Consider the following 25,322-nt stretch of genomic DNA (forward strand, 5'->3'; position numbering starts at 1 on the left):
ATTTAAGGATGGTGACTTAGGTAAAACTTAGTCATTCAACAAAATCCAACCAGAGACTATTACGTTCTAGCGTTATAACCAGCAGGCCTCGGAGGTGGGGGACTTGGGGAAAAAACAAGCAATGACTCAGTACCCAAACTAGGTACCTAAGCCTGCGTTGGCCCGAGAGACTAGAAAGGTCAAGGTCACCCAGGAGGTGTCAGGAGGCTGCACAGGACAGTCACTACCAAAAGCTCAGACATTTGTTACAGTAACTTTTTACCAGGGCCCACCAAAATGTCTTATTTTAAAATCAGAAGGAAAAAAAATGAGTTCTTACTCAAGTAGTATGTGTTTTTATACAAATGCAGGGGAAAAGGGGGGGGGGGGGGCGAAGGCAAAAGTGCCTAGAGCTCAGGAAGGCCACATCAATGATTCTTTTTTTCCAGTCTACCAACATGTATTTTACATTAGAATTAAACTATTTTCTAATAGGCGAGATAACAGTAACTAAGAGTACTACACTCCGCTCTCTTCTGGTAAGCAATCCAAAAGCCTAAAAGCACTTAATTAAGTCTTGGCCTAACTATCAAAAACATCCTTGAAATACGCAAGTAAGCACAGATGAGTCTGATTCTGAACATTCTCTAATAAAAACTTAAAAGTTCAAAAAAAAATTTAAAAGTTCAATGGCTCTCATATGTCTTAAAGAATATTATCTACAAATTACTGCCTCCCCCACCCTGCTTTCTGAGCTATCCCTATTTAACCATAGAAACTACTGACCCCCAATTCAGCAGCAAAAAGAAGGCAAAAATCTACACTGAATTGACTGGATCGAATCCACATGGTGACATTAAGTAATTACTCAACCGTCCGCATTTTCTGCAATAAAACACCTGAATTGAAAATTACCATGAAGAACGTCAGTCAAAAGCAGACACTTAACATAGGGCTTTAATATAATAACATTTGGTGATGTGACAATCTGAGAAAAATGGAGAGTATTTTGTGGATAAGAGGAACTGAGGAACACAATCTGATGGAGTGGGCATTTTACAACACTGTGACAGACACCCAGCACGTCAAACTATAATGTAAGTGCATTTTAAGAGCTAAACACTGCTGGTCATTCATTAATTAATGTATCAGACATTTAATCGGAAGGGCTGCACCTTTGACATGGTGAAAAAGAGAACCAAGGAAAGACTTTTGTTTCTTTCTTTCTTTGGTGACGAACTGCTAAATAATTCTGGAAAGGCAAATGAACACTAATTTATACTCGTCATTCCACAGCTCAACTGAAGAAACTGTTAGATGAGACACGAGATGGAACATCAATGGACAGTGAGGAAGGCAGGTTTCTGGAAATATAATAATCCCACACATTTGCATCAAGGAGAAACCTGCAGACATATTTTTAGGTCTTGCTAAGTAACTGTTTATTTGCACTCAATACATTTGGGAAAGTCTGCTACATAGCTAAGGTCACTGTGACCACAGAACAACAGATGAAAAGAATAAAGCACTGAACAGCAAGAAAAATTCATCCCACCTTCATAAGAATTTCAGTGAACCAGTAAAAAATTGAAGATAAACAAAATAAACAGATACAGCCTTCATCTTTTATGAATATACTTCCTCCCCAAATCTCCCCAATATAAACACTTTGGAGTGTTTATATATTCAGTGCAAGAAACAGTATCATCGGTACATCTGAAACGCCTCTGAAGAAAGAATAAAGCTAAAACAATTCTGAATATATTTCAGTGTGGTGTAATAATGATATTACACTATAGTGATGGGGGAGAGGCTCTGATAGCACCCATCTGCATTCCACATGAAAAAAAAAATCTAAGATCACATCTTAAAAGAATTCTACAAGCCACATACCCCCCCAGAATTTTTTAACAGGACTGCTTTATCATGTAATTTAAGACACAAATGTTACATGAACTGCAAATGAAGACTTAAAAAGTTTAGCAGCTAAAAAAAAAAAAAAATTCAGAATTCATGCTGTTATGCCACTCCTCCCATAAATACTTTAAGCCTGTGTTCAATTACAGATTCTGAATTGGCTCACCTCTGGCTGAGACTTTTCAAGTCTTGACACAGAGCAAAAGAAATGGATAAAAATGAAAGACAGTATCTTATCCTGTACTTTGACCCTGGAAAGGTGTGGGTCTGCTTAAAGAAGGAAGAAACATACACTTAATCACAATAAAGCTTAACACTATGCGGAGCTTATAATCATTTTCAGTGACGGACTGCAAGCTGCGCTGTGAAGAAAATGCATAGCAGAGGAGAAAGCTGGGGATCTGGGACAACTGGGAAGGAGACAGTGTCAACACAGTGGAGGAAGTGATGAAAACATCTGCGTCTGCTTGGGAGCTCCCATGCCCTGGGAGCATTCCTCAAACAGCCACCTGCTCCGGAAGGCTGGAGCCCAGACACTCCCAGTTGTGGAAGCATGACTGCCCGAATGCCACATCATACCACCTCCTCAACGGACTGCAGAGCCGTCTGGGAACAGAGCTGCTACCAAGGGCAACAGAACACACGCACTGTATGGTCTAACCAACACCAAGAGGAAAAGTTTCTTCTTTCTGTATATCTATTTTTAATATAACTGAAACAGAACCTTTTATAATTTGGGCTTCCATCCAGTCCATCTCCTCAGTTTTCTTAGGAGGAACTGGGTGATGGAAGCAAGCAAAACAAGACTATAACCACAAATGACTGCACTTTAAACAATGATTATCAATTTTAAGGGACAGAGAACACTTGAATGTTTCATAATACCAAACTTAAAAATTTGGTTATAGAAACTGCAATTCATCCCCCAAACATTTCTAAAGGTTGGTGTTATTTCTGCATGGACAGATTAATATATTAAATTAAGCCAAGATTTTAAAGACTGGCAAAGTTCTATCACTCTATTTTAAAAAACAAAGATGTTTAAAAACAAAACAAAACAAAAAATACAAGTTAGTTGCTTCATGTTACATTTCACAACTATTAATGTTATATGCCTTCTTTCTACAGAAACAGGGTCCTTTATTTCACAACAGCAATTATTTACTGCTTAGATGTTTAAAATTACACGGGCTAGTGTTCGACTGGAACCTGTTGATGGTGATGTCTGGAGGTTTTCTGAGTTCAACCTAAGGTGTGCCAGGTCCTCTCCCAGGACCATGCTTGCAGGGGAAGGGGAGGAGGGAGAGGAAATCACAGATCAAGTTCTTAAAATTGTTTCACTCTCTTCGTGGCTTTCTGTTTCTTGGTGATCTGTTCAAAATTTCATCCTCCTGTTGGTTGAAAAAATAAGAAATTCACTATAATTAGCATGCTTTAAACACGTAAAACTTCAACAAGTTTTCAAGATCAGCCAGGCTGAGGGTGAGCCATCTAAGGAAAAAAAAGAGAACAAAAATAATTAGAAGAAAATGCACCAAAAATAACGTTTGTCTTGGAGGTGGTAGGGTTATGTGTGCTCTAATTTTGTCTGTATTGTTTTCTGTAAACATGCATTTTCCTCAATCTAACCCAAAAACGTTTTCTTTAAAAAGGACCAGATGCTCAATCCTGAATAACCTAACCTACTGGCCTGTGAGCACATTAGCCTCGTTTTGAGGCTGAGAAAGCTAGGATCTAAGGGGATGGAAGACTATCCCAGCCGAGTCCCACATAACACTCAAGACTACAAGCTCACAGCTCCTCCTACTCAATGTAGCAACTTCTTATTTTGTGAGAAAGACTGAGGAATATAATATTTATGCATGACACTGGCCCCTACCTGAAAGAAGTACATCTAGCTGAAACTACATTGTAGCTGAGACTGAATATAGCCATAGGAAATATAAACACCATTGACCTTTACCGATGCTGGGGCAGCTGTAGAAGGTGGAATGGCAATTGGGTAGGGTTTTCCAGGGAAGAGCAGACCGAAACAAAGTAGTGCTTGGAAAAAGACTTCAAGAAAGGTGTAGATTATTCTCTTTCCCTCACAGTCCTATGGACCTAGAAGTCCAATGAGTTCTCATCCTCTCCTCTCCTATCACTCTGCTCCGAGCCACCATATCTTGCCTGCATTATCACAGCAACCTCCTAATAAGTCTCGTTGATTCTCCCTGGTCTGCAGAAAACACAGCAGCCAGTGTAATCAGATCCTGTCACTCCTGTGCCCCAAAACCTGCAATGGCTGCCCATTTCATGAGGAGGAAAAGCCAAGCCCACACCATGGCCTCAGAGACCCCCCCTAATCTGGAGCCTTCCTCGACCTCCTTTTCTCCATCCCCTTCTCTACTGGCCAGACTGGTCTTCTAGACTACTACTTCAGACCCCTGTCCTGGCCATTCTCAGTGCCAGGATTATTCCTCTTATGGACACCTCCATGGCAAAGTCCTTTTCTCTCTTCAACAAGGCCCACCATCTCAAACGTTGCAACCCATCTCACCTCCCATACTTCCAGTATCTTTTCCTGTCCTACTTTCATTTTTCAGGACCTATCGCTTCCTAACACACTGATACTCATTTACTACTTCTTTATAACGCCTACTGCTTATTGTCTCTTTCTTCCCCTTGGAATTTACGCTCCCCAAAGGAAGGGTATCTTTGTCTTGTTCACTGACAATGTGTGGCCCATGATGGGCACTCCATAAATACTAGTTAAATGAACAAATCCATGAGCAACAGGGACAAAAATTTCAGAATACAATGAAATCATTGTTCAAGAAATACTTCCCACCTCACCCCCCCAACCACTAGACCACCAGGGAAGGAAATATATTTTTTCAGGGCACAGCGAGGAGGGGGCGGGAGGTGGGAGACAGACGTGTTGAATAATAACCTGAAGTTCCCATCTCCACAAACATTTGATTGGTTTTTCCCTGAAACCTTCTGCTTATTCCAGAAAACATCTGCAGCACAGAAAAATGCTTCTGAGATTCAAACGTAGTTTAAAATTATCCAAGAATACGTGTACCTGTATTGCTAAGAATTCCACTTTCACAAAATTAATTCTAGCAGACTTTTTTTAACTGCCACGGCCAATGAAAATGACCCTAGGAAAATACACCCCTACTTAAATGCACCTTTGCCTGAGCTGCTTGAGCTAGAAAACATTACTTCCCTTTTCTATTACCTCTGCCTTAGGTTTCCTATCGTCCTCCTCTTGACTGGCAGTGCCGCCATCTTCTTCAGCATCACTTTTTTGCTTCTCTTCTGAGACAGAAATCAAAAGTACAACCAACTGAGCAAAACATTGTACTTGTTTTTGATAATCAGACCATCTGCATTAGAACACACCTCTGAGAGTCTAGGGCAATCTTTATTGTAACTTGCTTCTGAGTCTTAAACACCTCAGGGCCATGGCTTAAACAGATATTCTGGGGTCTACTTACCAAGTTTTTCTTCGCCCTCCTCCTCCTCATCGCCCTTGTCCTTTTCCTCTTCCTTTTCTTCTTCCTCCTCCTTCACATCTGGCTGAGGAGCGTCTGTCTTCTTATACTCCACAGGACTTGACTGTTTCTGGAATATTCCCCCAAAGTGCAAACATTTTGTTCACATTTTTAGGTACTACATTGTAATTACGGAATGCCTACAAGCAAAGTTCTGTACAAGGCCATATACTAGCATAGATAAATAAAAATGTCAAGACAGGATTTCTGCCCCAAAAGCTTTCTCTTTAGTAAGCATATGTGTGTTTCAAAGGCAGAAGATACAGTCAGAACAAAGGAGTTAGGCAAGAATATGCAGATATAAACAGCCAGGATGACCGAGGCGCACACACACAGAATAGTGGTGGGGGAGAAGGCTGAAAAAGGAACTTTGGGAATCACGTTACAAAACATACTGAATGCAAGGTGAACATAATCCTCACTTAATAGGAGAGTGCCTAAACAAAATTTTCTTCCCTGGTTTTCGGATTGTATACAACAGAGACTAAATAAGAAAAACAAAAATAAGGCTGGATTATCCCCACATGTATTTTTGTGGGGAGGACAGGGATGAGGCTGAAGGAAGAATGAATAATGAAAAACATCAAAGACCGAATTATAAAGTGCCCCTATGACAGAAGGAAAAGCTGGTTTGGGCCCAGATGGCTGGTTTTGTATCTAAGTTGTTGGGTTTTTTAGTTTTGTTTTCCAGAAAGCTGCTACCAAATATTAGGAAGAGTAATACAGCAGGCTTAAATACTACTAGAAACCAAAGAGCTGTAAATCCTACTCCCATCTGGGCACAATAAATGGCCACTGAGAGCAGTGAATAAGGTTTCAGACGTGGCCCAGTCATTATTAAGAAAACCTCTGGCAATAGATCTTAGTTATACTAATATAACAGAAAAACCCATACCTTTCCAGAGCAGCAGAAGAGGATAACAAGAAACACGGGCAGAGCTACGGTCAAAACGTAGACCACCCAGAGCCACGGGCGCTCCTCAGCTGCCTCAATCATCTGCCCCACCACACCTGGCTGAAAAACAGGACAGGACAGACTTCAGGTCTTTGGTTTTGACACCAAATGTAGTCTGCACTATTCCACTGTTCAATTTCCACATGGCACTGCTCAGGCTCCTCCTTTGTCAAAAAGTTCAAGCCAACATATTCATACAACATAAAAAGGAAGTAAGAGAAAAGTCTCTCTTCCCCCTACCCCCACTCTTCTCATCAAGGTGATTTCCCTTTCACAGATCTGAGAGCAGGTTTCTTAATTGCCTGCTAGAGGCCCCCTTAACCTCAGGGCCAGTGAATGAAGAATTTCTTGATCTCAATGTCTCCAGCTCTCTGACTCACAGCTCTGATATGTGGCCAATTATGTGAAAACTGCATGTACTGGTAAACTAAGACTCAACATTTAAGAGTACATTAAAATACCCTAAGTGGCAAATTTTGTTAAACATATTTTAGCATGTTAATTAAAAAACAAAACAAAAACAAAAAAACCCCTACATACAACACTAAATAGGGCAGCTAAATCCACTACATTAGACTAATGAAATAATGTCCAAACACCCAGTATTTTGTCTTTAGCAGGCATCTGGTCATGCATCTTATGCCAATATTCTCAAATAAAGGAAAAGATAAATGCTAGGAAGAGAGCCTGCCACAAAAGGAACAATTTGTCACCCGCAATATCAGTCACAAATGCCTAAGAAGAAGTGAGCACGAACCTCGGCAGCCCCATCAGCTGCTTTCTTCAGACCCCATCCATCATTGGCCCAATCATCAACTACTCTTCGATCCCCACAAACAATAAAGTTGTCAAAAAAAATGTCTGAGGTCATAGACCACAGTTCCAAACCAATAGCGCTAAAAGGAGTCATTTTGAAAGGTTCCAGATCTTCAAAGAAATCCGGATTTGGTATCTTCCGGGGTTTCCAGATTCCCTGGAGAAAAAAAAAAAATGTATTTCCAAAAATCACTTCAGTTAATGAACAACACAAATGTATGATCAATCTAAGTAAGAATTAAGATGAATCCTGCATGACCAATGAAAGCACATCCTGACTTTGTAAATGTTACTGAGTACTAGGGAGAAAATGATGAAGATGTCTGGACTCCTAACTACTTTCAATTTCTAACCTCAGCAATGACCTTGACCCAAACCCACACCTCACTCTGCTGGGCACATTCCAACAGACTCTTATCAACAAACAGCCTTGAACAAGTACAGACTTGCTCGGTGGCAATTTGCAATGTACATGACCTTCAACCAGCAACTGTACTTCTTGATAACTAGCTAGAGGAATAGTTACCACATATACCCAGACATGCACAAGGGTGATCACTGCAGCAATGACTCTCAAATAAAAAATAGCAATCCACCCAAATGGCTATCCATAGAACAGCTAAAGGGTGGTTTTAATTAAAAGGCAATTTTAATTTATCTTATTGCTTGACTACACAACCAAAAATACACTTACAAACAGAAAAGCATACAGTAGTGTATGCACAGAGACACAACTGATATTCACATTTTAAAGGGGGACAGGAATGCCTGGGTGGCTCAGTTGGTTGAGCATCTGACTCTTGATTTTGGGCTAAGGTTATAATCTCAGAGCCTTCAGATTGAGCCTCATATCAGGCTCCATGCTCAGAGAGGAGTAGGCTTAACACTCTCCCTCTCCCCCTCACACATACACTCTCTCTGCTTCTGAAATAAACATTTAAAAAAAAATAAGATAAAGGGGGACAAAGTGGAAATTAATGATGACTAATCATTTGACTAGGATAGAAATCAAAGAGACCAGGGTCTGAGTGCTTAAATCTGCAGCAAAGTTGCAGCATTCTAACATCACCATCTGTATTCCTAGAGTTTCATTTGCACATCACAGTCTTTTTTTACAGAGATATTGAGTGAAGTACTGAGCAGACTTGTGGTTAGGGAGCCCCGTCCCGTCTCCACACTCTAGCCACCCTAACCCATGGGTTGCCAGTTTGGATCCAGAGGCTGCAACACTCCTACCACATGACAGCAGGGTGCCCAAATCCCAAGCTTTCCATTTTTCTTTTCTGTTTTTGTTTTTATTTAAGATTTTATTTATTCATGAGACACACACACAGAGAGAGAAGCAGAGACACAGGCAGAGGGAGAAGCAGGCTCCATGCTGGGAGCCCAAAGCAGAACTCAATCCAGGGACTCCAGGATCATGCCCTGGGCCGAAGGCAGGCACCAAACCACTGAGCCACCCAGGGATCCCTCTTTTCTGTTTTTAAACGCAAGTTACAAAGCAATTAGGAAAGCTCTTTCCAGTCCCTAGGTTTATTTTTCAATACTTAACATATAAGCTCTCTCCGGATTCTGAAGTTTTTTTGTTTTAATAGACTCCATGCCCAGCATGGAGCCCAGTGTGGGGCTTGAACTCATGACCCTGACTCTTGAGACCTGAGCTGAGATCAAGAGCTGGAATCTCAACTGACTGAGCCACCTAGGCACCCTTGAAGTTTGTTTTTAACTCATTAGTTTGAATACAGTATCAACCATGCAGCCTCACTATAGACAAAACTTCTATCCAAACAGATCAATGAGGCAACCCAACCATCAAAAGGCACAAACCTGGTAGTTAGGATTGTCAATCATGGGAGGCTTCCATTTGCCCTTATAATTAGGGTTGTCAATCATAGGTCGCTGCCAGACACCACACCCAGGGGCCGACTCACACTTAGGGTTGGCGATCTGAGGAGCCTCCCATTCTCCATCCATATCTTCATCCCTGTAGAGATACAAATTACAAGTGGATTCTGTGATACAGGACTAGGATGGCCATGGCAGGACTCCCCTAAAACCCTGCAGTGATGTTTTCAGTGTCATACTGTGACACTAGAGTATCATCTTGTTCCTGCATTTCCAGTAACAAGGGTTTTTCATGACAGATGCATTAAAGACAAACAGGTAATTAAATGTGTTGAGCTCTACACACTTAAGTTGCACATGGCTATATTTAATCATTAACTTTTACTACAATAAAAAAGCAGGTTAATTTAAAAGCTCTTACCAATCCTCTGGCTTCTCTGCATCTGGATCAGGTACATATTCGGGTTCATCATCTAACCAGCCATCAGGCTTCGTAGCTTCTTCATCTGGAATCTTAGCAGGGGCATCTTCATCCCTTAAACACAAAAGAAAAAGCTAGTTATGACAACACTGACCAAGAATAACAATGTGATCCCACTTTGTGAATCTGAAACAGGGCAACCTGAAAATATTTAAGTCATGCTTAATCAAAATCTATAATTCCTTCTAGAAAATAGAATAGAATAATTCATCCATCTGATAATGATCTAACATTCGGAATACATAGCAAGCTCTTACAATTCAATAAGAAAGACAACCCGACTTAAACACTGGCAAAGGATGTGAACAGACATTTCTCCAAAGATTAAAAAATGGCTAGCTAATAAGCACATGAAGTGATGTTTAACACATCGTTAGCTATCAGGGAAATGCAAATCAAAGCCACAATAAGATATCATTTCATAGCCACTAGGATGGCTGTAAGAAAAATGACTGATAAAAACAAATGTTGGCAAGGATGTGGAGAAACCAGAACTCTCATGATATCACTAGTGGGAACATAAAACAGTATAGCCACTTTGGAAAAGTTTGGCAGTTCCTCAAAAAGTTAAACAGAGTTATCACATGACCCAGCAATTCCACTCCAAGAGCAATAAAAATGTAGAACTACCCAAAAACCTGTAATGAGTATTCATACCAGCATTATTTATAGCCATTGTCAAAACAGGGAAACAATCTAAATGTCAGTCAACTGAGGAACGGATAAAGTGTGGCAGTACTATGTGCTTTGAAAAAAGAATAAAGTATCGACAACCCATGGAGACAGAAAAATTAGTGATTGCCAAGGCGGAGGGGGGAACAGGAAGTAACTGCTTAATGAGTATGGATTTCTTTTTGGGTGATACAATTGTTCTGGAATTAGTGGTGACGGCTGCACAATACTGTGCATATACTAAACTGCTGAATTGTACCAATTAAGAGGGTGGATTTTAGTATGTAAATTTTTTTTTTAGTATGTAAATTTTAACTCCAACAATTACTCTTAAAATAAAAGTTCATCAAGAAGTACCTAATTTCAAAGTTTTACGCAGTTACTGTGAAACAGTGCCACTTTACTGGTACGCAAAAACATCTTCTATCCTTCGTCAGGATTATGCTTCTTTTTGAACCATGCTTGTTTTAAATTAACTTCATGAGGTCTTAACATTCAGCGGGACACTCCCACCCCCAAAATAAAACAGCCAGTTAAAGAGTATGATACTGAAATAGGCTGAGTCCAGATCTATGTTCACAAATATACAAATAAATTCAATGTTTACACTAGTGCAGCATAAAAGTTCAGGAACACACATTCTTGAGGAAGGAAAAACATCAGCTAGAATTTATTCTTTTCTTCACTTCCTGACATTTCTGAGAGTCATTGTATAGGAGTTCAAACATGTCCATAAACAAAAGTACAACCCTGACTACTTTCACATTTCATTACTCTCCAATTTGTACCCTACAAGAAAGGCTACACAGTATATTTTCAAGTTCACTCACACATGTCAAGCTCACTCCTCCTCCTTTTGTACACATTGTTCCTCCTCAACTGGGAATACCAATTCCCATCTTCACTATTTGGTTAACTCCTATCCCATTTCCAAGTCTCAGTTTGACTTGCCCTGCTGCAAGAAACCACCCCTGGATCAGGTACACCTGGTGCTCTGATCATTTACTAATACCTACTATTAAATTACTCACCACACGCATGCCTGTCTCACAAATGGTCTGGGAGCCATGTGGGCAGCTGGTATTGTTGTGACTTTGTATTCCAATGCCCAATACAGAAGAGATATGTCTTGAGTATAATTTAAATGGGAAATATATTATTTTTCATATTGAAAATTAAAATTTCAAGACTTTCAGGGGTGCCTAGATAGCTCAGATCATGATCTCAGGGTCCTGGGATAGAGACCCGTTTAGGTTCTCGGCTCAGTGAAAAGTCTGCTTCTCCCTCCCCCTCCTCTCCTCCCCCCTCCACTACTGCATGTACACATACTCTCTCAAATAAATAAAATCTTAAAAAAAAAAAAAAAATCAAGACTTTTAAATGTGAGTTCATAGAAGCAGTGGAAGGGCCAGGCCAAAAGAGGTTCTGCTACAAACCAACCATGTTACCACAGGCAAACTCTATCATCAATTTCAGCATTTTGTGGCTTATGAAATGGTGTTAGGCAATCCAGATGACCACTATGGCCCCTTTTCAGCTATAGTGGGCTCCATTTTTCCTACCATTTAGATGACATCATAAATTATTTAAACTATGAGATCTTAGCCAACATTCAGTTGTTTAAGCCATATGGAAGATACGAAATGCTGCACGGCAAAGACTCACCAGTCATCTGGTTTGACAGCATCAGGATCTGGTATTTTTGGTCTTTCATCCCAATCTTCAGGCTTCTGGTCTTCTGGGTCCTCAATTTCACGTGAAGGATTTACAGGAGGAGTCATGTCATTTAGTAAATTTCCACTATTCACAATAGATTGGTCCACTAGTATTTCAAAACTATTATCTGGATTCAAGACTGAAAAAAATTAAAAGCAATTTTAAAAAATAAGTGAATTCCCCAAGCTCTCTACCACAACAGATCATATTTCTAATAAAAAACCGGGCAGCCCAGGTGGCTCAGTGGTTTAGTGCCACCTTCAGCCCAGGGTGTGATCCTGGAGACCCGGGATGGAGTCCCACATCAGGCTCCCTGCATGGAGCCTGCTTCTCCCTCTGCCTATGTCTGTTCCTTTCTGCCTCTGTGTATGTGTGTCTCTCATGAATAAACAAATAAAATCTTTAAAAACAAGAAAATGAAGCATAGAGTAATGACCTCAGGGTGCTAGAATAGGAACATGGTCTTGGAGCCTTAAGTAAGTTAACTCTCTCTTCCTTATCTGTAAATCGGAAGTGCTAGTTCCTCTGGATTTTTTTTTTTTTTTTAAGATTTTATTTACTTATTCATGAGAGAGACAGAAAGAGAGGCAGAGAGAGAAGCAGGCTCCATGCAGGGAGCCCGACATGGGACTCGATCCCGAGTCTCTAGGACCACAACCTGGGCTGAAGGTGGCACTAAACCACTGAGCCACCCGGGCTACCCTCCTCTGGATTTTAAAACTAAAACAAATGATACATAAAATTTAAAGGTCAAGAGACTTCACTTAAAAAAAGAGACTTCATTTACGGACATTAAAAATATTAAAACACCAAACGTATATAAATTGAGACTTACTGTAAAGCCTGGATCCCACACCTAAATGTCTCATAGGCAACAGACTAGGTTCCAGCACATCCAGAATACTAGGGAAAGCAAGGAGTGCCTATGCACTGTTTTCAGTGATAATGAAGACCAGCAACATTATCAGTGATATGTACTGTCACAGGGAGATTCTTAGACTTTTGTGAAGACAGCAAATAAAATATAGCATGTCCAACTTTTTTTGAAAGGTTTATCTGAGAGAAAGCAAGCTCATGTGCGCCTGTGAGCAGAGAGGGGGAAAAGTAGAATCCTCAAGCAGACTCCCCGCTGAATGCAGAGCCTGATACAGGGCTCAGTCCCACCACCCAAAGATCATGCCCTGAGTCAACATCAAGAGCTCAACCAACTCTGCCACCCAGACACCTCTACTACATGCAACTTTAAATAAGAAATTACACACACAGCCAAATACATAATACTTCAGATAATTTTAAATGTCTTTTGTCTTGCTTATTTCTAACTTTTGAATTCTATACGAAGTAGGTATTTTTGTTATAAAGAAAAAAAACATTACTGTATTCTTTAGGAAAAGCGGCATGTCTGTATTTGCTCAAACCAGCAGGAAAAGCTTCACTTAGGTGAAGAACACATTCCAGGGGCCCCACAGTGGCTCGGTCAGTGAAGTGGCTGGCTCTTGGCTCCAGCTTGGGTCCTGGTCTCGAGCCCAACGCTCAGTGAAGAGTGTGCTTAAGGATCCCTATCTCATTCTCTCTCTCTGCCCTTCCTCCCACTCACATGGTCTCTCACTCTCTCAAAAATAAACAAATAAATCTTTTAAAAATAGTAATAGATTAAAATAAAAAACACATTCCAATGTCCAAATGATTAAACTCAACTGTCTAGATATTGGAGTAGCCAAAGTTCAATGGAAACATCATTTGAAAAAAAATGTACAAATATTTCTATTGTGTCCTATTATTTAACATGTCATCAATAAGACACAATGGGAGAAAAGGAGGGGAACCAACAAAGCTCTTTAGGCACATAAAAGCTTACTCTTTAAAATCTCAAACCCCACTTCTCAATTCAACCTATGGGAAAAGCAGCTTTTTTAGTGTTGAGAAATTAAGTTCTTGAGACATCTGGGTGGCTAAGTGGTTGAGCGTCTGCCTTTGGCTAAGGTCATGATCCCAGGATCCAGGGTGGAGTCCTGCATTGGGCTCTTGCAGGGAGCCTGTTTCTCTGCCTATGTCTCAGGAATAAATAAATAAAATCTTGAAAAAAAAAACCTTAAAAAAAAAGATTAAGTTCTTTTCACCACTAAGATATCAAGTCAACAAGGACTTAAGAATCTCTGTATCTGCAGGCCTGAGTCTTTTCTGGATGTATAAACTTTAAATTAGGTGATAAATGTATGCGCCAGAGTACCCCCAAATACTATGTTTTCTTACTTAATGTATAAAGATGTGTTTTCTTGTCAGTAAAATAGGTCTTCAGATCTGCATCTGGCCTCTTAGCATGCTTTTCTTCATATACGCCTGTTTTGGGGTTTTTGTGGCGGAAGATGAAGTGCAGTTTATAGTCTTCTCCACATTTATCTGGACCAAACATAATCGTATAAGGGGTCTTGTCGTGGAACTGATCCTTCAGAAACAAGAATGAATTATTTTTAAGCGACTCAATCAAAGGTATTCAAAGGCAAACTCTCAAAGTGTGCTACTTCCTCTAGTAAAGTCCCAAGTAAATTTTGGGGACATTAAAGAAAAAGTTAATTCATTTATGAGGTTTATACAGATACTAGTGAAAGGAATAACGAGAAATTACCAGGAAACTTTACATGAGAATATATGAAAGTGCTTTAAAAAAAAAAAATCAGAGTATGCATGTTATTTAGCATCTTCTTTAGTTACTGCTTCTCGCATAAAACAAAGAAATAAATTTGCCAAAACTAAAAATTACACAGAACAGAAATCAGAGGTAAGACAGAATGGCTTTGAAATTCACATTTTAAATAAAAAGCAAAGAAGTGTCAAAGTCAACGTTCCCAATCCTCTAAATATTTCAACAGCAGAAGAGGTCTTCATTTTCCCAAGTCTTAGAAGATTTTCTTTCCTTTTCTCTAACATTCTTAAAAGACAACTGTGGGTGGCCACATAAGGTAACAGGAAGTACCTACCAGGTTGAGTTCGGGGGTTTTGGAAAGCAGTTTCACATAGGCACCACCACATTCTATTCCATTTTGGAAATTAACCTCATACCTGATTTCAAAGAGAAAAGCAGAAAACCATAAGGCATCTTGAAAAGTCAAATGTCTTTATTTACTTCTCTCTCCCCATCTTGGTCACATGTTTTATCACACAGGTCATACATTTATCCTTAAGAAAAATTCCATCTTCTATTGCTTTTGAAGACTTTTTTTTTTTTTTTTTTTTTGAAGACTTTTTTTTAAAGTAATTTCTACACCCAACTGGGACTCAACTCACAACTCCAAGATCAAGTCTCATGCTTTGCCAACCCAGCCAGCCAGGCACCCTTCATCTTCTATTGCTTTTCAATGGTTACTCAACCACCCCCCCAAACATAAGTAAAATAAAACAAGACCTTATGCAGATTCCCAGTATACACTATAAAATCCTGATCATCTGCTATCAGGAGAAAAATTAGCCAATCGTTTCAAAAGACTTTTGGGCAGGAAAAAAATACTAGATTATAGGATGCTTAAATATATCCCGAACCCCACTACTGTAACATATAATTATTCTAATAATTTTTTAAAGTAGAGTAATAATTTCCTGAGATCTAGGATGTTTCTATCAAGCATACGTTTCACTCACTGAACAATGAGAGGCTTGGTATCAAACAGGAAGGGCTTGTTGAGTTTTGCAGAGATGGCATGATGCTTGGCCCGAGACATCAACACAAGCCCTTTATCACCTGGGAGCTTTGTTTCCTTCATTTCATCTACCTCCCACTTTCCTGCAAGACATCAGAAAAAATAATTCCACTCCCTACTTATACCTTTGAATAGCCCTTAAATGGGAACAAGCAAAACTCCAAGTTGTACACGTCTATCATACTGGCAAATTTTTAACCTATCTCACTTACCTATGAGAGTAGCCTATTAACCACACACACATGTGATGAGTTATAAGACCTGTAGCATATTCACTTCATCAATACTGAGAAAGACCTTCCATTTCCAACAGACAGCAGCACCACTATCCTGTGGTGGAAAATAGTCAACATGTCTAATCCTATGAATACACAGCAAAGCTTCCAAGGAAAAATCTTAAATTGTATACATACTCCTTTCAAACCAGCCTTAAGAGATGCTATGGAAACCACATGTGAAGAAGCCTCAGTCTGCTATTCTATGTAAATCAAATGGAATTCTCACCGTCATATTTGGCAATTTCATCATCAGTGTCATCCTTCTTGGCTTTTGATAAAATCCACCTGTAATTAAGACAAATCCCCAAATTAAGATTTAAATGATAACTGGTCTGTAAAAAGAAAACAATGTAAATACTAACAAAAGCAGGATCTACCCAGCTCTTCTTAGCTTACTTAACCACTCTACTTTCAACTTTTAAATCTGCCACACAAACAGTAATACATAGTATTCAACTCACAAACCCATGAGTTTGTGAGATAAAAAAAAAAAACTATCAAACCCATGAAATAATTCCAGTTTTTTTAACATTTTATTTACTGAGAGAGAGCGCGAGCACATGCGTGAGCACACGAGTGGGAGGAGGGAGAGACAGAATCTGAAGCAGACTCTGTACTGAGCGTGGAGCCCAACGTGGGGCTCAATCCCATGACTGTGAGATCATGACCTGAACTGAAACCAAGAGTCAGACGCTTAACCAACTGAGCCACCCAGTCACCCTTCCACTTTTTTTTAAGGCTCAAAAGAAAAAAATTTCTCAGTTCAAAAGACATATAGGGTCAATGGGTAAAGAGAAATGGAAATTAGACCCACATATTCTAAAAACTTTTCTAAATGGACATGTTCTGAATTCTCCTAAATAAGCACAAACAGTGGGGACATAAAATAGTTAAGGCATTTTACTTTATAAAATCCTATCCAAAAAGGAATCCACCATCACATTTACATGAAGTATGCCTCTAAGGCAGTTTTCCCTAGAAATGCTTACCCTGACAGAGTTCCTCTGTCAAAGGAATCAGCAAAATACACTTCCCCTGTTGGAACTGGAGCTTTATAGGTGACCTGTGTTAAATAAAAAAAATGACTCAAGAATTGAAATTTTCTTTTCTTTTTTCTTTTTTTAAAAGATTTATTTATTTATTTATTTATTTATTTATTTATTTATTTATTTATTTATTTATGAGAGAGAGAGAGAGAGAGAGAGAGAGAGAGAGAGATAGGCAGAGACACAGGAGGAGGGAGAAGCAGGCTCCATGCCGGGAGCCCGACATGGGACTCAATCCTGGGACTCCAGGATCGCGCCCTGGGCCAAAGGCAGGCGCTAAACCGCTGAGCCACCCAGGGATCCCCAAGAATTGAAATTTTCAACACAATTCCCTTCTTAGTAGGATTTGCTTTAGATTATCCCAAATTTTTATAACTGGCTCTTGATTCAATGTATATAATTCATCACTGACAATATGTAAGAAAGGCTGCTATTTTAGCTAACTTTTCTTAACCTTGGAAAAGGATCCAAATTTAACTTCATCCTTTGATTATCTCAAGAGGTAAAACAAATAGATTCAAAGACCACTTCATACCTTTGGAGATGTAGGAGCGCTGGTATCTGGTTTTGATTTGGAGTCTTCTACCTCTTCAATAACATCATCGAGGTCGTCCTCAATATCAATCATATCATCATCATGTCCTTCATGAGCCTGAACAATAGTAGTTCCAAGGACCAGTAACATACACAGCAGCCATTTCCCTTCCATGATCTACAAAGAAAAAAGTAAAATAAGTTAAATGTATTGTTTCTTTTCAAATATTCTGTAAAGATCACTGACCTCCCCTGTTTTAAATATTTTATTTATTTATTCATGAGACACACACAGAGAGAGAGGCAGAGACACAGGCAGAGGGAGAAGCAGGCCCCATGCAGGGAGCCCAATGTGGGACTCAATTCCAGTACTCCACGATCATGCCCTGGGCCAAAGGCAGGCACGCAACTGCTGAGCCACCCAGTGACCCCCACTGACCCCCTTCTAATTTAACATGAAAGCTTTCAGGAAGGGCACCTGGGTGGCTGGCTCAGGGCATGATCCTGGGCTCCTGGGATCAAGTCCCACGGCAGGCTCCCCCCATAGGGAGCCTGCTTCTGCCTATGTCTCTGACTCTCTGTGTCTCTAATGAATAAATAAATAAAATCTTTAAAAATGTAAAAATAAAATTAAGACTTTCAAATCAGAGCTAAAAGAACTTTATTGTGACTATTTCATTTTATAAATAAGGAAAGTAAGCCCAGAAATAAGGGATTTTCTTAAAATCAGCTAGTTAAAAGAATGACTTTCAAGAAAATTTCAAAATGAAACTCAAAACGATTATCCCCATATAAATGTCACGTTCACTACCTAGATCCAGGGTGTCTGAATGCAACTTCACACTAACTTCTTGGGTTTACAGAGTTTGAAGATGGACAAAAGCCTTTTTCATATACTAAATTACTATCTATAATGACATGGTAACAGAAGAGCTAAATAGCCTCACATTAAAGATTTAATATAGATATTTTTACTGTTCAAAAATCATCTAGTTTAGATTTTTTTTTTTTTAGATTTTATTTGACAGTGCACAAACTGGGGGAGTGACATTCAGAGGGAGAGGGAGAAGCAGGCTCCCTCCTAAGCAGGGAGCACAATGTGGGCTTCATACCAGGACCCTGAGATCATGACCCCAGCAAAAGGCAGACACTTATTAACAACTGAACCACCCACGCATCCCTAGATACAGTTTTAGATTATTGTTTTAAGACTCAACAAAAATATTAAACTAAGGACCAGCTACTTTAATCTCTTATTTTTTAAACACTTCAGTGCCTTAAGCATTGTATTAGACTGTCATGGGTGTTAGTGGGTCCTCTTTCCAAGGACCACAGATCTAAAGATATAAAAAATTGAGTCACATGGATGCACAGTATGCTTCCACAGTATGGAGTACAGTTTCAATTCTGCAAGATGAAAAAGATGGATGATGACTGCACAAGAATGTAAATAAATTTTATGCCACAGAACTGTACACTTAATAATGGTTAGGATAATAAATCTACAAACAACAATTAATTTTAAAAAAATAGTAAATCTTATGTGTTTTTAACACAACAAAAAAATTTAAGAAATACAAAACCTGAGCTTAATATTTTTGGCCTCTTGATTATAATGAAGACCTTTCTCAGGAAAAGTCAAAAAAAAAAAAAAAAAAAAAAAGAGGAAAAAAAACCTGAGGAAGCTCCTTCATAAACTTCGAATGGCTCCCATTCACAGCCAAGGCTGCCATTTTGACCAACTGAGTTTCTAGAAAAATGTAAATCAATTTATTCTAATGCTCAATTTAATGCCAAATTCCTTATAAACTCTATAATCCTTTATAGTGAGTAATCCAACACAAAAACAAGGTAAATTTGCATGCATCAGTTAGTGGAATTTATTTATTTATGTATCTTAGGACTGTGACCACAAAAATTTTTTTTAAATTTTATTTATTTATTCATGAAACACAAAGAGAGAGAGGCAGAGACATAGGCAGAAGAAGCAGCAGGCTCCATGCAGGGAGACCAATGTGGGACTCGATCCCGGGACTCCAGGATCACGCCCTGGGCTGAAGGCAGGCGCTAAACCACTGAGCCACCCAGGCATCCCTGTGTTCACAAAATTAAAGAAGGTAGAGATTGGATTTCCTAAATGCTTAGCATTTAGTGCAGAAAATAAGTGCTAAATAAAATCATTCATAACGTTTCCTAGGGCTATTAGTTTTTAGAAAAAACTCTTAATGTCAACATCCTGTTTCAGTTTCTTATATATTAAGAAAATACAAGTAATCTCTCATTTATTCACTGGGAAGATCCATTTTCTGCAATCAAAACAATAAACAATGGCATAGCAAAACTGCTGTTTGATTTACAACTTATTCTCTGAAACTAAACAGGTTGAGTCAATCCTATTATCTAAATCAATTTTATACAACTCTCAAGTTTTCTCTCATAGAAACAATGCTATAGAGGTGCCTGGGTGGCTCAGTCAGTTAAGCATGAGTTCAGCTCAGATCAGGATCTCAGGGTCCTGGGATGGAGCCCAGTAACAGGCTTCCCACTCAGCAGGGAGTCTGTCTGACCCTCTCCTTCTGCCCTTCCCCCCACTTGCATGCACTTGCCCTAATAGATCATAAAATCTTTTTTATTTGAGAGAGAGGGAGAGAGATTGCATGCACACATGGGGCCGGTGGGGCAGGGAGGAGAGGGAGAAGCAGACTCTTTACTGAGCAGGGAGCTCAATGAAGGACTCGATCCCAGAACCCTGAGATCATGACCTGAGCTGATGGCAGACACTCAATTGACTTAAGCCACCCAGAGCCCCTTTTTAAAGATTTTATTTATTTATTTTGAGAGAGAGTGAGAATGTGCAAGCAGGGGGAGGAGCAGAGGAAGAGAATCTCAAGCAGACTCCACACTGAGCATAGAGCCCCACAGAAGACTTGATCTTAAGGCCCTAGGATCAAGACCTGAGCCAAAATCAGGAGTCAGAGGTTTAACCCACTGAGCCACCCAGGTGCCCCTAAATAAAATCTTTTTTTTTTTTTTTAAGATTTTATTTATTTATTCATGAGAGACACACAGAGAAAGAGAGAGAGAGAGAGAGAGGCAGAGACACAGGCAGAGGGAGAAGCAGGCTCCATGCAGGGAGCCCCATGTGGACTTGATCCTCGGTCTCCAGGATCACGCCCTGGGCTGAAGGCGGCACTAAACCGCTAAGCCACTGGGGCTACCCAAATAAAATCTTAAAAAATAAGAAAGAGGGCAGTCCCGGTGGCACAGCAGTTTAGTGCCACCTGCAGCCCGGAGTGTGACCCTGGAGGCCTGGGATCGAATCCCACGTCAGGCTCCCTGCATGGAGCCTGCTTCTCCCTCTGCCTGTGTCTCTGCCTTTCTCTCTCTCTGTGTCTCTATGAATAAATTTTTTTTTTTTTAAATGTGTGTCTTGACACATGTATAGATTTATTTACTTATTTATTCATGATATATATATATATATAGATAGAGAGAGAGAGAGAGAGAGGCAGAGACACAGGAGGAGGGAGAAGCAGGCTCCATGCCGGGAGCCCGATGCGGGACTCGATCCCAGGACTCCAGGATCTCACCCTGGGCCAAAGGCAGGCGCCAAACCGCTGAGCCACCCAGGGATCCCCTCTATGAATAAATTTTTAAAAAATAAAAATAAGAAAGAAAAAGAAAAACAATGCTGTATATGGTGATTAGATTCCCAGGGACAGGGATGCCTGGGTGGCTAAGAGGTTGAGTGTCTGCCTTTGGCTTAGGTCATGATCCCAGAATCCGGGATGGAGTCCCGCACTGGGCTCCCTGCTGGGAGCCTGCTTCTCTATGTCTCTGCCCCTCTCTCTTTCTGTCTCTCTCATGAATAAATAAATAACATCTTCAAAAAAAAAAAAAAAAAAAAAGAAAAAAAAAAAAGAAACAAACAAACAGACTACTGGGGCTCATCCCAAGTTTCAGGTTCAGTTTAGGCCTGGATTTTTACCTTTCTAACAAGTTCCAGGAACTACACTTTGAGACCCACTGCTCAGGGTATATGAATAATCCATTTGTGCCCAGTTCTCCAGTTACATATACACTGTTCGTGTAAACCTCCCGTGAGGTATTACTCTCATTATGTTTTACTTTAAGAATCAAAACTTAGGGATCCCTGGGTGGCACAGCAGTTTGGCGCCTGCCTTTGGCCTAGGGCACGATCCTGGAGACCCGGGATCGAATCCCACATCGGGCTCCTGGTGCATGGAGCCTGCTTCTCCCTCTGTGTCTCTGCCTCTCTCTCTCTCTCTCTCTCTCTGTGACTATCATAAATAAATAAAAATTAAAAAAAATAGAATCAAAACTTAATAAAATTGAAATAACCTACTTATGGGACACCTGGTTGACTCAGTGGTTGCGTTTGCCTTTGGCTCAGGGCATTATCCCAGAGTCCCGGAATCAAGTCCCACATCGGGCTCCCTGCATGGAGCCTGCTTCTCCTCCCTCTGCCTATGTCTCTGCCTCTCTCTCTCTCTGTCTCTTATGAATAAATTAAGTAAAATCTTAAAAAAAAAACAAAAAACAAAAAAACACCTACTTATTATCACAATAAGTGAGACTCAAAGAATTCAAATCCTGCATTTCTATTACATTAGACAGAATGTTACTATGCAGTTGCATAGTGAGAAGATATAATAGAACAGAAGACAGGAAAATCAGGCAGGAAGAGCCATGATCTGGAATGGGGGGTGGGGGTTCAGATAGGGTTAGTGAGGGCGGAGCAACTGCAGAATAGTTGGCCCAGGTTGTGGACCAAGGAACAGGGGGAAAGAAGACATCTGTGTAGGGGAGGCAGAGTGGTCCCACTGAAGGGAAAACTGTTTTCAGATAGCAGAAGGCTACCTGCCTTGTCAGGAACAACATAGGAAGTCTCTAGCAAGCTTCAGAAAATGCACTTCTCTCCCACTGCTATTTCCTCCACATTCTGAGGTGCGGAACTTGGTTTTTTAGGTGAGAGAAGTGTACAGGCACATCTGTTCCTTTCACATTATCCAGAAGCTTGTGGAACCTGTGAGGAATTAGTATCGCCAAACTGTACTTCTTAGAGCTCTTCTGCACACTTAACGAGCCTTACTTACTGCCGGCTTTACAGATGCTGCATTAACACCAGTAATTTGCCAATACTACCCCCAAAATGCTACAGACAATAAGTTTATTCTAATTCCAAGAATCACTAGTAAGTTAGCTAAAATGTTCTAAGTTTTGTCAGAGACTGGTCCATACTTAAAAACAATTCAATAATACATTGTAAGGTGATCTTAATTCTCTAATTTATTAATGAAAAAGCAACATTACTAAAACACAGAATCCCATCTTATTTCAGTCCCTCTATCAAATGGAATCCAAAAGGTAGCACTGACTGGGTGGGTATTTACATAGCATGTTGCACTACTATGCTTTCTAGAAGAAAACTGGAGAAAATTTAGGTGATCTTGGGTTTGACAATGAGTTTTTACATACAACATCAAAAGCAAGATAAATGAAAAGAAAAATTGGTAAACTGGATTTTACTAAAACTAAAAATTTCAACACTGTGAAAGACTTAAGAGAATTAAAAGACAAATCAGACGAGGAGAAAATACCTGGGAGAACTCACACTCATCAAGAAAACAAACCATCCAGTTACAAAATGGGCAAAAAATTCTGAACAGATACCTCACCAAAGATAGTCATATGAAAAATAAGCATATGAAAAGATGCTCAATATCATTTGCTATTAGCTAACTGCAAGTTAAAACAGGATACTACCATGCACATATCAGAATGGCTAAAATCCAAAAACTGGCAAGGATTTGTGAAGCAACATGAGCTCTCATTCATTGCTGGTGAAAATGCAAAATAGCATAACCCCTCTGAAAAGCAGTGTGGCAATTTCTTACAAAATTAAATGTAGTCTTACCATCTATTCAGCAATCATGTTCCTAAAGTAACTTGCCCAACTGCCTCTGCCTGTGTCTCTGCCTCTCTATCTCTCATGAATAAATAAAATCTTAAAAAAAAATCGATAAAAGAAAAAGATTAAAAAAAAAAAAGATCAGTGGTGGGACGCCTGGGTGGCTCAGTGGTTGGGCGTATTCCTTTGGCTCGGGACGTGATCCTGGGGTCTCGGTGTTGAGTCCCACATCGGGCTTCCTGTGAAGAGCCTGCTTCTCCTTCTCCCTCTGCCTGTGTCTCTGCCTCTCTGCCTCTCTCTCTGTCTCAAATGAATGAATGGATAAATCTTTAAAAAAAAGAAAAAAAAAAAAAAAAAGAAAAAACAGTGGTTACCAGAGGTTTGGGGAAGGTGGTCAGATCAAATATGTCAGCACAGGGGATACTTTAAGCAGTGAGACTACTCTTTAGGATGCCATAATTACAGATACATAACACTATGTATTTGTCAAAACCCATGAAATGTCACAGCACAAAGAGTCAATCTTAACGTATGAAAATTTTAGAAAATCATTTAGGAGGTCAAGTGACCCAAGGATAGCATGCAGAATTGTGATAAAACAATCTGTGTGCTACAGTCATATTCAACAACCTCACTGGAAGAGGTGGAGTCTGTAAACCAGACTGTGCAAAAGCACTTTTCCAGCTGATCAAGTTACTGCCCATGGGTGTACAGGTTAACAATTCTGACACGGCTGCATGTGTACATTGGAACTGAACAAGTATATGGGTGGTGGATGGTGGGAGCTACTTTTTCACTAGAGGGTGTGGGAATTGACAAGATGAGCAAGGGAAAGAGGCTGGAATAGCCCATATGGTAATGGAAGAGAGCTGCAGACATCAGTATAAATTCACACTGTTAATTCGGAGAGAGTTACATACAGCAGAATTTATAGATATGCACATATATGCCATTAGTGCATACATTCCCTTGCTGCATCACCTGTGAGGGCCTAGAAGAAACTACAGCCCAGTAACAACAAATATACCTAGTACCAAGATCTTGATTTTTAATACTATCTCCAATTAAAGGAAACAGGACCCTTGGAGGAATGGCCAACTCTAGGACTGGGGCAGGAAATACACAAGATGAGTCTGGAACATCTTGCAGTGCCAGAAAAGTGTTCAAAAAAGAAAATAGAAATAAAACACTCATAATGATTGGGGGCGAGGAAGGGTGTCAAAGGAACACAAGAATGCCCAGTGGCCAAAGTGGAATAGTATGAGCAACAAAATAAGTGGTACTAGATAATACCCCAAAGTATAAAATAAATGTCCATGGATCTACACTGATACAAATATATGGGTAAATAAATGGGGGAGGAGAGACAAATTCCCACTCCTTACATGTGGGTGGCTACACAAGGTAGCCCTCCAAAGAGCATAGTATGGGAATGGGGAGAGAGTAGAACTTTACACTGGAGAAACCTGGCAAAAACTATCTCACCCAGGCGATCAAGGTCAACATCAACAGTGAGAGGTCATGTTGATAGTACGTACCCGTGATACAATGTGATGAAAAAAGGACTTTAACCTTTGTGGTCTTACTCTCAAAAAATCCATTATCCCAGTCTAATCATGAGAAAAACACCAAACAAGATCCCAATAAAAGGACATTCTACAAAATATCCTAACCAGTAGTCCTCAAAAACATCAGGGTCATCAAAAATAAGTAAAGTCTAAAGAACGGTCACTGCCAAGGAGAGCCTAAGGACACATGACTAAATGTAATGTATCCTGGAACAGAAAAAGGACAGTGGATAAAAGCAAAGGAAGTCTAAATTAAAGATGAACTTGAGTCATTATTTATGTATCAATACTGGTTCATTAATTGTAATAAACATACTATACTAATTTGTTAACAATAGGGGAAACT

General features: G+C 39.8%; 1 protein-coding gene across 1 annotated transcript in view; it reads right to left on the reverse strand.

Annotated features, from left to right (window-relative positions):
- Positions 1-1,812: 1,812 nt before the first annotated feature.
- Positions 1,813-25,322, reverse strand: part of CANX (calnexin) — a 31,991-nt gene continuing 8,481 nt past the window's right edge. Inside the window, 14 exon segments of the mRNA NM_001003232.1 lie at positions 1,813-3,287; positions 5,123-5,202; positions 5,382-5,508; positions 6,334-6,453; positions 7,151-7,366; positions 9,037-9,193; positions 9,476-9,589; positions 11,873-12,062; positions 14,177-14,369; positions 14,902-14,983; positions 15,560-15,701; positions 16,123-16,181; positions 16,886-16,959; positions 17,478-17,654. Of these exon segments, the coding sequence (NP_001003232.1) occupies positions 3,234-3,287; positions 5,123-5,202; positions 5,382-5,508; positions 6,334-6,453; positions 7,151-7,366; positions 9,037-9,193; positions 9,476-9,589; positions 11,873-12,062; positions 14,177-14,369; positions 14,902-14,983; positions 15,560-15,701; positions 16,123-16,181; positions 16,886-16,959; positions 17,478-17,651 (1,782 nt within the window). The 5' untranslated portion in view covers positions 17,652-17,654 and the 3' untranslated portion in view covers positions 1,813-3,233.

The sequence above is a fragment of the Canis lupus genome, chromosome 11 (assembly GCF_011100685.1).
Source record: "Canis lupus familiaris isolate Mischka breed German Shepherd chromosome 11, alternate assembly UU_Cfam_GSD_1.0, whole genome shotgun sequence".
Lineage (NCBI taxonomy): Eukaryota > Metazoa > Chordata > Mammalia > Carnivora > Canidae > Canis > Canis lupus.